The sequence below is a fragment of the Echiichthys vipera genome, assembly GCF_963691815.1.
Source record: "Echiichthys vipera genome assembly, chromosome: 8".
Classification (NCBI taxonomy): domain Eukaryota; kingdom Metazoa; phylum Chordata; class Actinopteri; order Perciformes; family Trachinidae; genus Echiichthys; species Echiichthys vipera.
The window spans coordinates 31044902-31059510 of record NC_139833.1 but is presented as its reverse complement, the minus strand read 5'-3'; the positions used below and the strand labels follow the sequence as shown (position 1 = coordinate 31059510).

At 42.5% G+C, this 14609-nt stretch overlaps 1 protein-coding gene across 1 annotated transcript; it reads left to right on the top strand.

The window, feature by feature from the left end:
• Positions 1-2257: 2257 nt before the first annotated feature.
• LOC310950754 (polyadenylate-binding protein 1A) lies at positions 2258-9260 on the top strand. The gene is made up of 15 exons (XM_083918736.1): positions 2258-3106; positions 3384-3577; positions 3746-3861; positions 4461-4600; positions 4733-4827; positions 4981-5118; positions 6058-6153; positions 6294-6566; positions 6762-6852; positions 6965-7087; positions 7179-7321; positions 7787-7871; positions 8431-8561; positions 8724-8814; positions 8907-9260. Exons 1-14 carry the CDS (start codon positions 2914-2916, stop codon positions 8811-8813), a joined length of 1908 nt encoding a protein of 635 aa, XP_083774862.1. The 5' UTR covers positions 2258-2913; the 3' UTR covers position 8814; positions 8907-9260.
• The last annotated feature ends 5349 nt before the right edge of the window (positions 9261-14609 follow it).

The window sequence follows — 14609 nt, the reverse complement described above, 5'->3', positions numbered from 1 at the left end:
CATAGCTAAGGGCTCGTAAGCCCTAGCTGTAAGCTTTATCAAACAGGAAAGTTTTAAGTTTACTTTTAAATAAGGGGACAGTGTCTGTATTCCAAATAACACTTGGGAGTTGGTTCCACAGGAGAGGAGCTTGGTAGCTGAAGGCTCTGCCTCCCATTCTACTTTTAGAGACTCTAGGAACGACGAGTAGCCCTGCATTCTCAGAGCGCAGCGATCTAGTCGGGTAATACGGTACTATGAGCTCATTAAGATACGACAGGGCCTCACCAATAAGAGCTTTGTAGGTAAGGAGAAGGATTTTAAATTCTATTCTAGATTTTACAGGTAGCCAGTGCAAAGAAGCTAATACAGGAGAAATATGTTCTCTTTGATTTGTTTTAGTTAGTACACGAGCTGCAGCATTTTGGACCAACTGGAGACTCTTAACAGACTTATTGGATCAGCCTGATAATAAGGAGTTGCAATAGTCCAGCCTAGAAGTAACAAATGCATGGACTAGTTTCTCTGCATCTCTCTGAGACACAATGTTCCTAATTTTCACAATATTACACAGGTGAAAATATGCAGTCCATGTCGTTAGTTTTATGTGAGAATTGAAGGACATATCCTGATCAATAATAACACCCAGATTCCTTACTGTGGTGCTGGAGGACAAGTACAATAACTTCCGTTTTGTTTGAGTTTAACATCAGAAAATAATAATATAATTCATAATAAAGTTCATAATATATTTAAAGATTCAGAGACTGATGAAACCTCTGTATGAAACCAATATAGGATGTTGGTGATGTTCATTAAAAACAGATTGTGTAGTTGACATCCACAAATCACACTTCGAACTCTACAATGCATAGAGTATATAACCGTATATAAACCAGATCCAAATATGCTGCCGCCTTCTCTGGACACAAGCTCATTTACTGTAAGATGGACTGAGGCCAAGTGGCAAACAGTCCTGTGGTCTGACGGGTCAAACAACATGCTGCCAGTGCACAGCGTCTTTTTCAGCAAAGACCTTGCTTATTTTAACAAGACAATGCCAAACCCAAACCCCATTCTGCACATATACCAACAGCCTGACTCCATGGTAAAAGAGTCCAGGTGCTAAACTGGCCTGTCTGCAGTCTATTCTATTCAATTCAATTTTATTGATAGTTCCAAATCATAACAAAAGTTATCACAGGAAACTTTACAGAGTAGGTAAAGACACACCCTATGACTTATTTATGATTTACATAGACCCAACAATTCCCCCGTAGAGTACAGTGGCAACGAAAACCCTCCCTTTAACAGGCAGGAACGTCAGACAGACCCAGCTCTGTGGAAGACGGACATCTGTCTGCACCGATTGGGGAGGAAGAAAAGGAGAGAGAAAGAGAGAAAAGACACACAGATGGACAGAGAGAGACAAAGACAGACACAAAGACAGAGACAGACACACTTCCAGTAACTATAATAATATCTATAGTAATGTGAATATGACTTATATGTTATGGCAGTTAATACAGCAGAATAGTAGAAACAAGCACAGCTAGGGTGATAGAATATGACAATGATAATAATTATGGTGGTAAACAGACATGTCTAGACGTTACTCATTGAAAATGTTTGTTGCATTATGAAACGTAAAATACAACAGGAGAGCCTGAACTGTTGAGCGGCTGGAATCCTTCATCAAGCAAGAAGTGGAAAACATTCCCCTTTCACAATGACAGAAACGGGTCTCCTCAGTTCCCAAACGCTTCCAGAGTGTTGTTCAAAGAAGAGGGGACGCAGGCGCAGCAGTCCCTGGCCCAACTGTTTCCACTCGCTGCTGGCATCATATTCTACATTAAGATCTCGTTTTCAAAAATGTCACTGCACACATTCACCTATGAGGTGAGCACATGTGCAATGGCACACTTTTTTCTGTATGAATTTTTTTTTTGGTCGTGAAGGGGATTTATTATCACAAAAACAATGTGGTGTGGAAAACTACAGCCCTTTTAAAGGATTTGTGCCTGTAAGCCTCCTAACTGTGTCCCCACCATACTTCTATGGATATTTATTATCTTTATCCGTTCTGGGTAGATGGACATTTCTTACTGTTAGAAATATAGTGCATTACATCCAATATATAGGATGTAATTTATATCGAGGAAATACAATTATCTGCAATGCTCGAAATCAAATCAAAATGTGAAATATCGCGAGAGGTGTGACGTCAATCCTGACAGTGAACGCGCCGTGGTTTCGGCTAGAATCGGGAAACAACCTCCACCGACCTTCCTTTCAGTCCCGTAATCCGTCTGCGTAGGGTGTGCTCCGGAGCTAGTCTCGGCACACATTTTATTATTATGAAACAAACCAAAAGCTAGAGAGCACACGCAGACATATTTTTATAAGAAAAAAAAAAATCGGTGAAGCAGGATTTCATTTGCCAACTCAAGCAACGCGAAGAAGACGCTGCCTTGGAACAAGAACGAAAGACGGAAACGAGAAGAACGTTAGCGAGCCGAGCAGCTAGCGTCATTGTTGGAAGCGTGGGTGATTAACGTTAGCCAGCTACACTGTTCACCACTGCTTTCTACCTTTACGGACTTTGACATTCTATTTGCCATTGTAAACGAGACCGTTTACTCCGTTTTCTATTGGTAATTCATCTTTTTAGCTGACTGGTTCAAAATTGTGTCTGTCTGCGAGCCACGCCGGTTAGGCCACGCTCCGACATTTTGCTAGTCAAGCTAACTAGCCCACGTTGCTAACTGTTCAGATATTGAGTGTATGTGTCTGCGCTCTCAGTAGTGTCGTGTAGTCATTAAAGAGGGAAAGGGAACCTCTTTTACACAGAGGGTTTATTTGGCTGACAATTGTCACCCAAACCTCGAGCTAATAACCGTAAGCTGCACTGCCTGAGAACACGCGTCTCCTGCCATGAATCCCAGCGCGCCCAGCTATCCGATGGCTTCCCTCTATGTGGGAGACCTGCACCCAGACGTTACCGAGGCCATGCTCTACGAGAAATTCAGCCCGGCCGGGCCCATCCTTTCCATCAGGGTGTGCAGAGACATGATCACTCGCCGATCCCTCGGCTATGCCTATGTCAACTTCCAGCAGCCCGCTGACGGTAGGTTTGCCTCCAACTATTGCAGCAGGCATGAATGTGCCATTACCTGACTCCATTTTGATGATGAACTACACATGCCATGTTACAGCAGCAATTAGCACTACTGGTGTTTTGGTCAGCACGTCGATGTGACGCAATTTCAGATAGAAGTACTGAACATGTCATGCATCTATATGTTTCCAATGAAGCACTGTAGTTATAGCTGCAGTCAAAATGCAAACCAGATGTCTGAACCTGGTCAGTATAAGTGTTAACATTTTTGGGGGCCTGTTTTTAGCTGAGCGGGCCCTGGACACCATGAACTTTGATGTGATCAAAGGCAGGCCCCTCCGCATCATGTGGTCTCAGCGTGACCCCTCACTGAGAAAGAGTGGAGTGGGCAACATCTTCATCAAGAACCTGGACAAGTCCATTGATAACAAGGCCCTCTATGACACCTTCTCTGCATTTGGAAACATCCTTTCCTGCAAGGTAGGCGGGGCAACATGCATTTATTCAACTCTGCTTTTGTGTGTGCTTTACATACAGACCACTAGTTTGCATGACTAAGGATTGCACCAGATTGAAACTGATTGTGTGTGTGTTTTTAAATGCACGGTTTGGGATTGTTTTGACATGCTCAAATCTCCTCTTTCCAAGGTGGTTTGTGATGAAAATGGCTCAAAGGGTTACGGCTTTGTGCACTTTGAGACCCACGAGGCTGCTGAGCGGGCCATTGAGAAAATGAATGGCATGTTGCTCAATGACAGAAAAGTGTAAGTGTGACTGCAGCTACACTCAAATTTTGGGTGGGCGTGTTAACATTTGAATTTTATATCTAATCAAAGTTTGTTTTAACTGCATCTTGTCCACAAATCCACAGTCATGTCTAAAGTCCTTTTTTTGATACAATCAAATGAAGAATGAGAGAGATCCCAGCCAACATCTTACAGTATTATAAATAGGCAACAGTCCAATCGGTGTGTGTTTATGCATTAATATGAGAATAACTAGTTTCTTTATTGAATTGTGTGTTGTGAACCATGTCCACTTGTTGCCCAGGATTCTGTTATCATTCACTCTGTTTACTGCTTTAAAAAGTTAAAAATACTGCAATGAAAAAGAAAACTACTAATGTCCCACACTGCACCATTGCAACCAGCGGTGGATGACAGTCAAGTCGCCTTTTAACTTTCTGAAAATAAATATAAAATGCAGAAGAGGAGGATTTTCCTGAACAGTTTTGGTGGGAAAACTCAAGAGTTTTCCGTTGATATTCCAGTAAAAGTCAGAGGAATAACATGTTAATTAAAGAGTTAGGGTGTGTCTTGTCCGGGGGTGTGCGTGATTTTGTTCCAATTTTTTACATCAACAGATTTGTTGGACGCTTTAAGTCACGCAAAGAGAGGGAGGCAGAGCTTGGGGCACGTGCCAGAGAGTTTACCAATGTTTACATCAAGAACTTTGGGGAGGACATGGATGACGAGAAGCTTAGGGAGTTGTTCAACAAGTATGGTAAGTCACTGAAACTATTTTGATGCCATAGCATGTCTCATTGCTATTTTAATGAGACATTTTTACGATTAAGCATGTTGCCAGTGTGATTTGTCTTGTTAACATGTATTGATTGGCTGTTGTACTTTGTAGGACCTGCACTCAGTATCCGGGTTATGACTGACGAGAGCGGCAAATCCAAGGGATTTGGCTTTGTCAGCTTCGAGAGACACGAAGATGCACAGAAGGTTCTCTTAGGGGACATTGCTCCGTCATATGTATCAAGGATATTGGCAAACGAAACATGCTGTTATTTGTCACTGTACCCCTGCTGACTGCTTTGTGTAAACACAAACACACCGTCTGTTTATTTTATTTCTGTGGTCTGTTGCTTATTGCAGGCTGTGGACGACATGAATGGTAAAGAAATGAATGGCAGACAGGTGTATGTGGGCCGTGCACAGAAGAAAGGGGAGCGCCAGAATGAGCTCAAGCGTAAATTTGAGCAGATGAAACAGGATCGCATGACCAGATACCAGGTTTGTTTGCCTTCTACTCTGTTGTAGCAATTCAACCAGAACTGCAACTGGTTTGTCTCTGGGTACAACTATTGGTGTCTGTGTTGGTTGTACTCCCATGTGCCCCAATGTTGTGTTTAACCAGAGGAGAAGAAGCAGAAGAGGTGCTAATCTGAGAGCTAACTGCATTTACCAACAACCGTTACTCACAAGCTGACTAGTTTCTGGCGAGCTTACTACTGTTACTCGCTCGTGAAATAAATTGACCGTGGTCTGTTAGTGTCGGAACACACAACCATTGTAAACAAAACTGCACTTTAAACAGGTAAAGTAAAACCGGTGCGCAGCTCCGTTTGTTTACATGATGCCGAACGCACCGGCTTTGAAGTGACGCGACCGCTCTTTGTTAAACATATTAGTAGTTCGTCGGTGCACGTTAAATGTACCTGTTTTTCAGGCGTATATTTTGCAGCTTGTTGCACACATTCTAGCTTGTTTCAGTGAGCCTTCCACCACTGTAACGCGTTTTGCTGAGGAGGAAAACGCGCTGCAGTGGTGGAAGTCCAACAGGCACCGGGACATAAAACTGACTGTTGTGTCAGAGCAGCAGTTGCTGATCCCTGCCACCTTTGTGCCAGAGGAGCGCCTGTTCTCCACAGCAGGACTGATCATTAACACAATGAGAACACAAATGTCATTGAGTTTTTGTAAGGAAACACTGCTTTAAAGTCGTGGTTGTGAAAAAAATGAATCCTTAAAGGGTAACCGTGACTGTTTTGATTAAGAATAACAGGTGTTGGGTAGGCTGTATTGCTGTGAATCAGGAAGATGTGTTGGGTTCTAAAAATAGATTTGGAAAAACAAATTGGCCCGCAAGGAATTGATGCGATCTCTCGATCTTGTAATGAACTACTCGTGCCCATCACTAATTAGAATGTCATCTTCATTTTCATATACCAGGGTGTCAATTTGTATGTGAAAAACCTGGATGATGGCCTAGATGACGAGCGTCTGCGTAAAGAGTTCTCTCCGTTCGGAACCATAACAAGTGCTAAGGTAAGGACTTAAGAACTTCGTTTGTAATCTTGCAAGTTTCATGGCTTTAATAAGGATTGTGTTTAGATTTTAATGTTATTTTATGGTAAACACGACAGTAATTAATCCGAATAGATGCTAATTGTTTTCTTCTCCCAAAGGTGATGATGGAGGGTGGTCGCAGCAAAGGCTTTGGCTTTGTGTGCTTCTCTTCCCCAGAGGAGGCCACTAAAGCTGTAACAGAGATGAACGGGCGTATTGTTGCTACAAAGCCACTGTATGTGGCCCTGGCCCAGCGCAAGGAGGAACGCCAGGCACATCTTACCAACCAGTACATGCAGAGGATGGCCACAGTCCGTGCTGTGCCCAACCCCGTCCTCAACCCATATCAGCCTGCCCCACCCTCAGGCTATTTCATGGCAGCTATACCTCAGGTGAGACCCTCACGTGCTCGGTCAATTTGCTGAGTATACATGAAGTATAAATTGGCATATCTGATCATTTCGTTCCCTCTTTGCTACTTGAAATCATGTTGCTTAGTTAAATAACCAGAGAAACTGTGTTAGGAGTTAGAAACCCTGGTGTAAACCATTTCTGTAACAATATCACATTATCTTTGTCCTGCTCAGGCCCAGAATCGTGCTGCATACTACTCTGCCAACCAGCTTGCCCAGCTCCGCCCCAGCCCCCGTTGGGCCACTCAAGGAGTGCGTCCTCAGCGTAAGTAGAACCATCATGTCACACCTGATTCCATGTGACTAACTTGCACTAACTTGTTTGGCTGTTCTGTCCTTTGGCCTACTAAGTGGATCATTGTTTCCTCTTTCTTCAGACTTCCAAAACATGCCCAATGCTATGCGCCCATCAGCCCCCCGGCCCCAAACCTTCAATGCCATCCGTCCCACCACCACCCCCAACACACAGGTGCCGCGCATGATGGCATCCCAGCGCATGCGTAAGTATTGCAGCTTTCAGAACACAGAAACGTATATATTATTTTTCCTCTGTGTGCCTGTTAATCACTTGACTTCACTTCCTCACCTCAGCCACACAGGCTCTCAGCCAACGCCCTGCCGGTGCTTCAGCCACTGCCGCCCCGGTGCGTGCCATGCCCCAGTACAAATACGCTGCTGGTGTGCGCAACCCCCAGCAGCACATGCCCTCTCAGCCACAGGTCCCCATGCAGCAGGTAGGCATCATATTGACTTTCACAACCCCAGTATAAGGCACTGAAAAAATCAATAATCAATCAATTCTTTCATTCATAAATTCTGGTATTGCAAATTGGTTTCAATTTTTTAAAAACAATAAATAACAAAGGTATTTGGTAAGGAATGTGCGTTTTGAAAAACAATTCCTCAAAGCAAAATTTTGACCACATTGTCAGTGTGCAAATGAGGCTTTTTATTTACCAATAATAATCTAAAAGCATGTGATTTATGACACATTATCTCAAAATCAGTAACCCAGCAATATCGATGAGCATAATTTGAATCTCAATCAGTGTAAGCATATCAATACCCAGCTCTCTGCTTTCAGTCTGTATGAAAATGAATTGTGTAACTCACTCAATAGTTGTGGTAGTTGTGCAGTCAGTAGTTTTCACAGTTGGCTAAAACCCGTCTCTGGACTCGCATCTGTTTTCCTTCCATAGCCTGCTGTCCATGTTCAAGGACAAGAGCCCCTGACTGCCTCCATGCTGGCTGCTGCCCCTCCTCAGGAACAGAAGCAGATGCTGGGTGAGTACCACAGCCTTTCTCAGTGACATTGCCAGTTCGTTTCGGAAGAGCCAAAATTAAGCTCTAGGTGTCTCCCGGTAGCTCAGGCCGTCGCCATCTTGGCAGTGCCAGACATCTCTTAACTCCTGGCTAATCTGAAAATTGGCAAATAATTGGACAGAGCTGCAGCGGGCTGAAGCCTACAGTCTCCTACGACAGCCACCTGTGGCACCGTGCTTTCCATCAGGCAGAACTTGAGCCTCAAATTCATCCTTTACAGTTCTCAGGAATGGTGAAATTATCTACAGACACTTAACTGCTTTTGGTACCAGGCCGTAACAGCGGGTTATTTCTGCTGTAATGTTGGGCATCACATGCACGAACTGCATTTCTGCACTGCTCCATTTTTTGGCCACAGAGGTCGCTGCCTAGTTTGTACATAATCTGCTCAGGGATTTCCGAAGAACAAAGATGACCAGAACGATTCTGGGGAAAGGATAGAATTCTTCATTTATTTGGCACATAAAGTCTGGTTTCAAATGTTTCTAATGGTTGTTGATGACTGTTCTTCTTCCTTCAGGTGAGCGTCTGTTCCCCCTCATCCAGAACATGCACCCCAGCCTGGCAGGCAAGATCACTGGTATGCTGCTGGAGATCGACAACTCAGAACTTCTCCACATGCTTGAGTCACCTGAGTCGCTGCGCTCAAAGGTAAGGACATGGCTGAGGTGTGGAAGCATGTCGGCCATCTTTATTTTCTCCTTTCTGATATTAAAAAAAATCTTTGTTCCTGATCATGCTCTAACTTGCCTTTTGACTGAGTGAAATGGTAATTCTTCATTTGCAGTGGTTTATTAATTTTCTTTTTTTTAGGTGGATGAGGCTGTTGCTGTGCTGCAGGCCCACCAGGCCAAGGAGGCAGCTCAGAAGTCTACCACCCCTGCCGGTGTTCCCAGCGTCTAAGGTGTGTGCGTGTGTGTTTTATTACAAACTCGGATAAGGAAATCCTATAGAAAGCAGTCTAAGCATTCATATTCTTTCTTTTTTGTCTTACAGAGGATTTTGAAACCTGCTTCACCGATGGAAAAAGAGAAAAAAATATTAAACATTGAAAAACCTAAAACTCTGAAAACATCGCAAAATGATAAATTATTTCTTAAAAAAAGAAGAAAACAATTAATCTGCCAGGTCTAGAAATGGTTTGACTAGACCTTGATCATATAAGAAAATTTGTCAAAAAAAATAGCAAAATAGAGAAAATTGAGATGATAAATTTGAATGCATTCCTGTTTTATGTCATTTTACTGTCAGTGCTCAGAATATCAACCACGCTCGGGACGGTGGTAGCTGAGCATTCTGAAAGGTGATTTGTATTATAAACTTCTGGCTGTAATAAAGTCTCATTCAAAACCCATGCCTCTTTCTTTCCTCAGCACTGTTGTGCCCATACATGTTTATACCATTAAACCGTATTGGTTATTACACCAGTTGGATCATTGTGTGTTTGACAGAACACTTTTGTCAGATTTATCGCACTGAACTGTGGTGATTGGCAGGTGTTTTCGTGTGAGTTAAGTTCTGGTCCATGTAGTCTAATCTGAGTGTGAAGGACAGTACTGTGGTCTTACACCAGGTGTCACTGTCATTCAGTAATGACAGATCACAAGAATCTTCCTTAGATATGATGGATTCCCCATCTGAGCCTATGTCAAACGGTTGTCTTTGTCCATCTGAGCGACTCAGTTCTATACCAGCTTTAGTGAAATAGACTGGTGAGCATGGTAAAATGGCTGCATCGTGTGCAGCTCTGTACACCAATATTCACAGAAAGTAGGACAGCTTGCATTAATAAGTGACTAGGAGATGGCAGCGTGGCCATTAAAGCCAGATTTCTACTGCCACTTTCACATTAGGTGGACTGAGAGGTTCGGTGGTTTTCCTTGTGCTGGATACGTGTTACATTTTGTTCTAAATTTCAACCACAGATTTGGAGAACGGCATCTTATTTTGTAATGTTAGTGTTTCAGTGCCGCAGCCCTTGGCTGGCATGTGTTCTCTGCCCTCCCTTTACATTTGTGGCCATAATCTGTTTATAGATTTTCTTTCACAACCTCCAGGGTTTTTCCTGCTGCAACAATTCAGGGGCTGTTGCACGAAGGCAGAATTAAGACACCCAGGATAAATGAAAAAGCCAGTCTTGAACTACTCTGGTCTGATCATCCTGGATTGATTGGTTGCACATGCGCCAAGCCAGAGGCGTGTACAATAAGTGTACAAATACCAAACTGAGTTAAACGGTACCATGACGCTCACTAAAGAGTTAATTTGTCAAGAGAGGGTTTATGCTTCAGCTTCAATGCGCTTTCTCATACAAAAGGACGTCTATGTCACTGAAGAGGAACAGATCATTATAATGACCTCCTGTGAGCAGTTCTAGAGTATGAGAACAGAAAGGGGCAACACTGTTGACCATAAGGCTAGGGAGGTGTGCAAAAGAATGGGTTAGATTCTGTATATTGTCTAAAAATAACTGCCAAATGCAGAATTGATCTCCATTAATCCCACTAGAGTGATGATTTAAAAATGTAAAAGCAACGTCCAACCTGCTTAATTTTATATTTCAGGGAATGCAAAGGTGTAAAACACCACACTGTCCATAATTCCATAACCTTTAGTGAATATGTTTTCCATGTGACATAAGAATTGGATTTGCTCTCATCACTGAAGTCACTCTGGAACAGTTCTCCTCTGTCCACACAACTCTGGAAAATCCTTGGTGACAAAGTAATGTGTAAGAAACCCACTCCAGTTAGTGAACTGTGGAAGAGACTGAGTCAGAATGGACCAAGATCAAAGCAGAGCAGTGTGAGAAACTAGTGATGTCCTGTGGGTGCAGATGTGCTGAAGTCATTCAAAGCTGTGGCCTCTACACTTCCTGTTCATTTTTGAATCCTACAGAAGAAAACATTGTTGAAATCTTCTCTTCTGACACAGTGAACACTGTTCTCTCATTTTGATCACTGTTTTTATCACTTAATAAAGGTTTTTGTTGAAGAGCCTTGGTCATTTAAAAAAAAAAACATGCTATTACAGCAGTGGGACAGCCACAGAGGATATTCTATCAAATTCGGAACAATACAAAATAACAGTATTTCACAATAAATTTTTAATTAATGCTATGTTCTCTAATTTTGATCTCCAATGTACAGTATATATACATGCATAATGTATCCCTGGTACTTTCATGGCTAATAAAAATTGAATGAGGCTAATAGATGATGTAATAGTTGTGATTTGTGATGGGAGTGACAGCGGAGTGAACAGATAAAGCAGCAGGATTAATCAAGCAGAATAAATCTCCACGGTAATTTAGGTGCCTGGGCTTTTGTGCAACCCTATCATGGATAAAGTCAGCCAGGATGACTGGAATATCCTGACTTAATCCCTTATCAAGGTTCTGTGCAACAGCCCCCAGAGCTCCTGCAGTATCCTGTCTTGAACCTTAGAGTAAACACAAACTACTACATTATTTTATTTTGCCACTCATTTTTTTTTCTTTATTGAGATAGTCGAAAAACAGGAAGTTGGTTGTGAAGACAGGAGAGAACATTCTGGTTGACATCAGTGTGGGGAGCGTTGGACCAATGCAAATACACTCACCGGCCACTTTATTAGGTGCACCTGTCCAACTGCTCGTTAATGCATATTTCTAATCAGCCGATCACATGGCAACAGCTCAGTGCATTCAGGCATGTAGACATGGTGAAGAGGATGTGCTGCAGTTCAAAGCAGCATCAGAATGGGGAAGAACGGTGATTGAAGTGACTTTGAACGTGGCGTGGTTGTTGGTGCCAGACGTGTCCCAAACACGGCCGGGCTCGACATCAGTTCTCATTTAGGCTGGACCAGACTGTGAACATATTTCCAAACCTGATACAGTACGTGGCTGACCCAAAACAACTTTCCACTGGGATTTCATCGGATTATCCAGCTTTTGACTCATGATGTGTGTTCATATTTTGAGTCAATATCTTCCATCTCCACAGTTTGATGCTTTTTCATCTCAGGTATACTGCTCATATGGATGAAGCTTCTGTGTAACCAAATTGTACGGTCCTGTGTAGTGTATTTCACGTTGTGTGTACAAACACACTTTGCTAAGTACAGGGTGCATGTGTGTGTACAATCCGACCTGCACCTATTTAAGAAGATTCTAGATTCTTGCTATCACATGATTTCCACAGTCTGGTTCAGGCTGTTCCTTGTTTTGGTCGGCTTTTCTCTCTAATTAGGCTGTGAGGAATCCTTGCTACAGACTTTTTCTAACATGTCTGTGAATGTGTGAGTGGCAGTAACAATCAAAGCTGTACAATTCCACCAGTTCACTCTTCACTCCCTCTTGTGTCCCTTTAATTAATTATACACACACAGATCTATCGTGTAATCCTCTGTGTCTTGGATTACATTTCTCTGCCTGGAGCTGCCCTGTCTACAAAATCTGTCATTTACTGTACAGTGGAGATCAAAATTAGACTAGAAAGTCATAATTCTTGATTTATTCTGAAATACTGATATATTTTTTTTAGTGTTCATAATTTGATAGAATATCTGCTGTGTGTGTTTTTAAATAACCAAGGCACTTCAACAAAAACCTTCTATTTAGTAAAAAAAAAAAAGCAGTGATCAAAATCAGAGAACACTTTCAGATCCCTCCCAGTTATTAGTGTTAATCTGCACCTGGTGACAGGTGACTTCATTGTTGGACACACCCTATTTATCTGCAGCTCTCCTGGTTACTTTGTAAGATGGAAGCTGCTCTAAGGAGACTGAAACCCTGAGACAGCAGGTTGTCCAGATGAAGGCCAAAGAGATGACCCTCTCAGCCATCAGAGATACGTTGGTGCTTCAGTCTGTGATTTCAACAATACTGAAACTTTACAAGGACACAGATTCCTTTCAGTCCCTCAAAAAGGCCGATCGTCCACGTAAAACAAGTGCACCAGAGGGCAGGATTATGAGAAGACTTTCAGTCGGGAATCAGTTCAACTCTGCAGCTGGAGTTGGTCTCCAGTTCAGTTCTGAACAGGGCAAGGATCTGTCTCTGCACACAGTGTCTCATCATTTAAGACAATTTGGACTGAAAGCCCACTCTGCAGTGATCAAATCTCTCATCAGCAGAAAGAATAAAAAGGCTAGACTTGCCTTTGCTGAGGTGAATGTTGTGTGGAGGAGAACAGAGGAGAACTGGTCCAGAGTGACTTCAGTGATGAGAGTACGTTCAGTTTATTTGGGTCTGATGGAAACATTATGTTGGGCATAGCACTGGGGAAAGACTGAACCCAAAGTGTGTAAAGAAGTCAGTTCAATTTGGAGGAGGAAGAGTTATGGTTTGGGGGATGTTTTCTGCAGCAGGAGTTGGGCCTCTTGTACAGCTACATGGCAGGGTGAATGCAAATGTGTATGTGAACCTCCTTCAGCAACATGCAATATCTTCACTGCAACTGTCTCCCAATCAGCTGCAATTTTCATACAAGACAATGTCCCCTGTCACACTGAACACAGGTGAAGCAATTCACTGAAGCTAAGAATATTGAATATTGAATATTTTTTTCACTAAATAAAGGCTTTTGTTGAAGAGCCTTGGGTATTAAAAAGACATGCAAGTACAGCAGTGGTATAGACACAGAGGATATTCTATCAAATTCTGAACAATAAAAAACAACAATATTTCAGAACATATCAAGCATTAATACTTTCTTCTTTTGTCATTTTAATCTCCACTGTATGTCTGCCTGTGTAGTTTCAAAACAACAAATTTAAAATAGAAAAGATTTATATATAGAGCCTATTCATGTAATGGAAGTCATTCATGAGACACGAGTCAACCTTAATGTATTTGCACTCTAGTGTACACCATCTTTGTTGTAATTCATAAAACAGGTCTTTATGCTTCAACTCACTTTGGCCTCACAGGCTTAATAATACAATGTACAGATGGCATTTATAAGGGGATATTTATTGAACCTGATCGATTATACATTTCATTAAGGTGGAACCAGTTACTATGGACGAAGAGAGATGTGTTAAAAGCCGCCAAGCTTATAGCTGAGACATCCTTATGTCTTTGAGCTGTACTCAGGCTTTTTTTATTTTACCAAAGCGTTGAAAGTGAAAGCTTCGATTTGAGAACTAACACAATGTAGGCCTGTAGCCAATAGAAAATCAATCAAAGGAGAGATATAGGAAAACTAGGCCTATCTGCAGCTGTTGGTGTGGGGAGAGTAGAGAAGTGATAGCCACTACGCCGTTTAGGTGGTTATATTCAATTGTATATGAATAATGATGGTGATAAGTCTGTTTACAGGTAACATGTCACCTCTCTTTAAAATGTCGTGCTGAACCTACATCACGGCGGAGGCCTCTGAAACTTTGGCCCAAATCTCGCGATGCGATTTGAATGTGTGAGCTAGAACGAGAGCAGTGGACAACAGAGGGAGCTCTGTGGGAGCTGTTATCGTTCGAAGGGGAACAGATAGGTGGGACCGAAGACAGAGGGAATAAGTCCTAGTGGCAGCGGGGAACTCATTCACGGCACTGCACCTGGACCGCTGATCGATTCACTCGGACCGTTTTTTTTAACGGCGGACGTTTCTTTTCGTCTTTGTTACTGCCTGCGGAACAATTGTCACTAGCAACAGACGGTAGGTTCTCATCGTTTCTAGCCAACCTTGCTAGCCAGCTGCTAACGCTCTCTGTGTT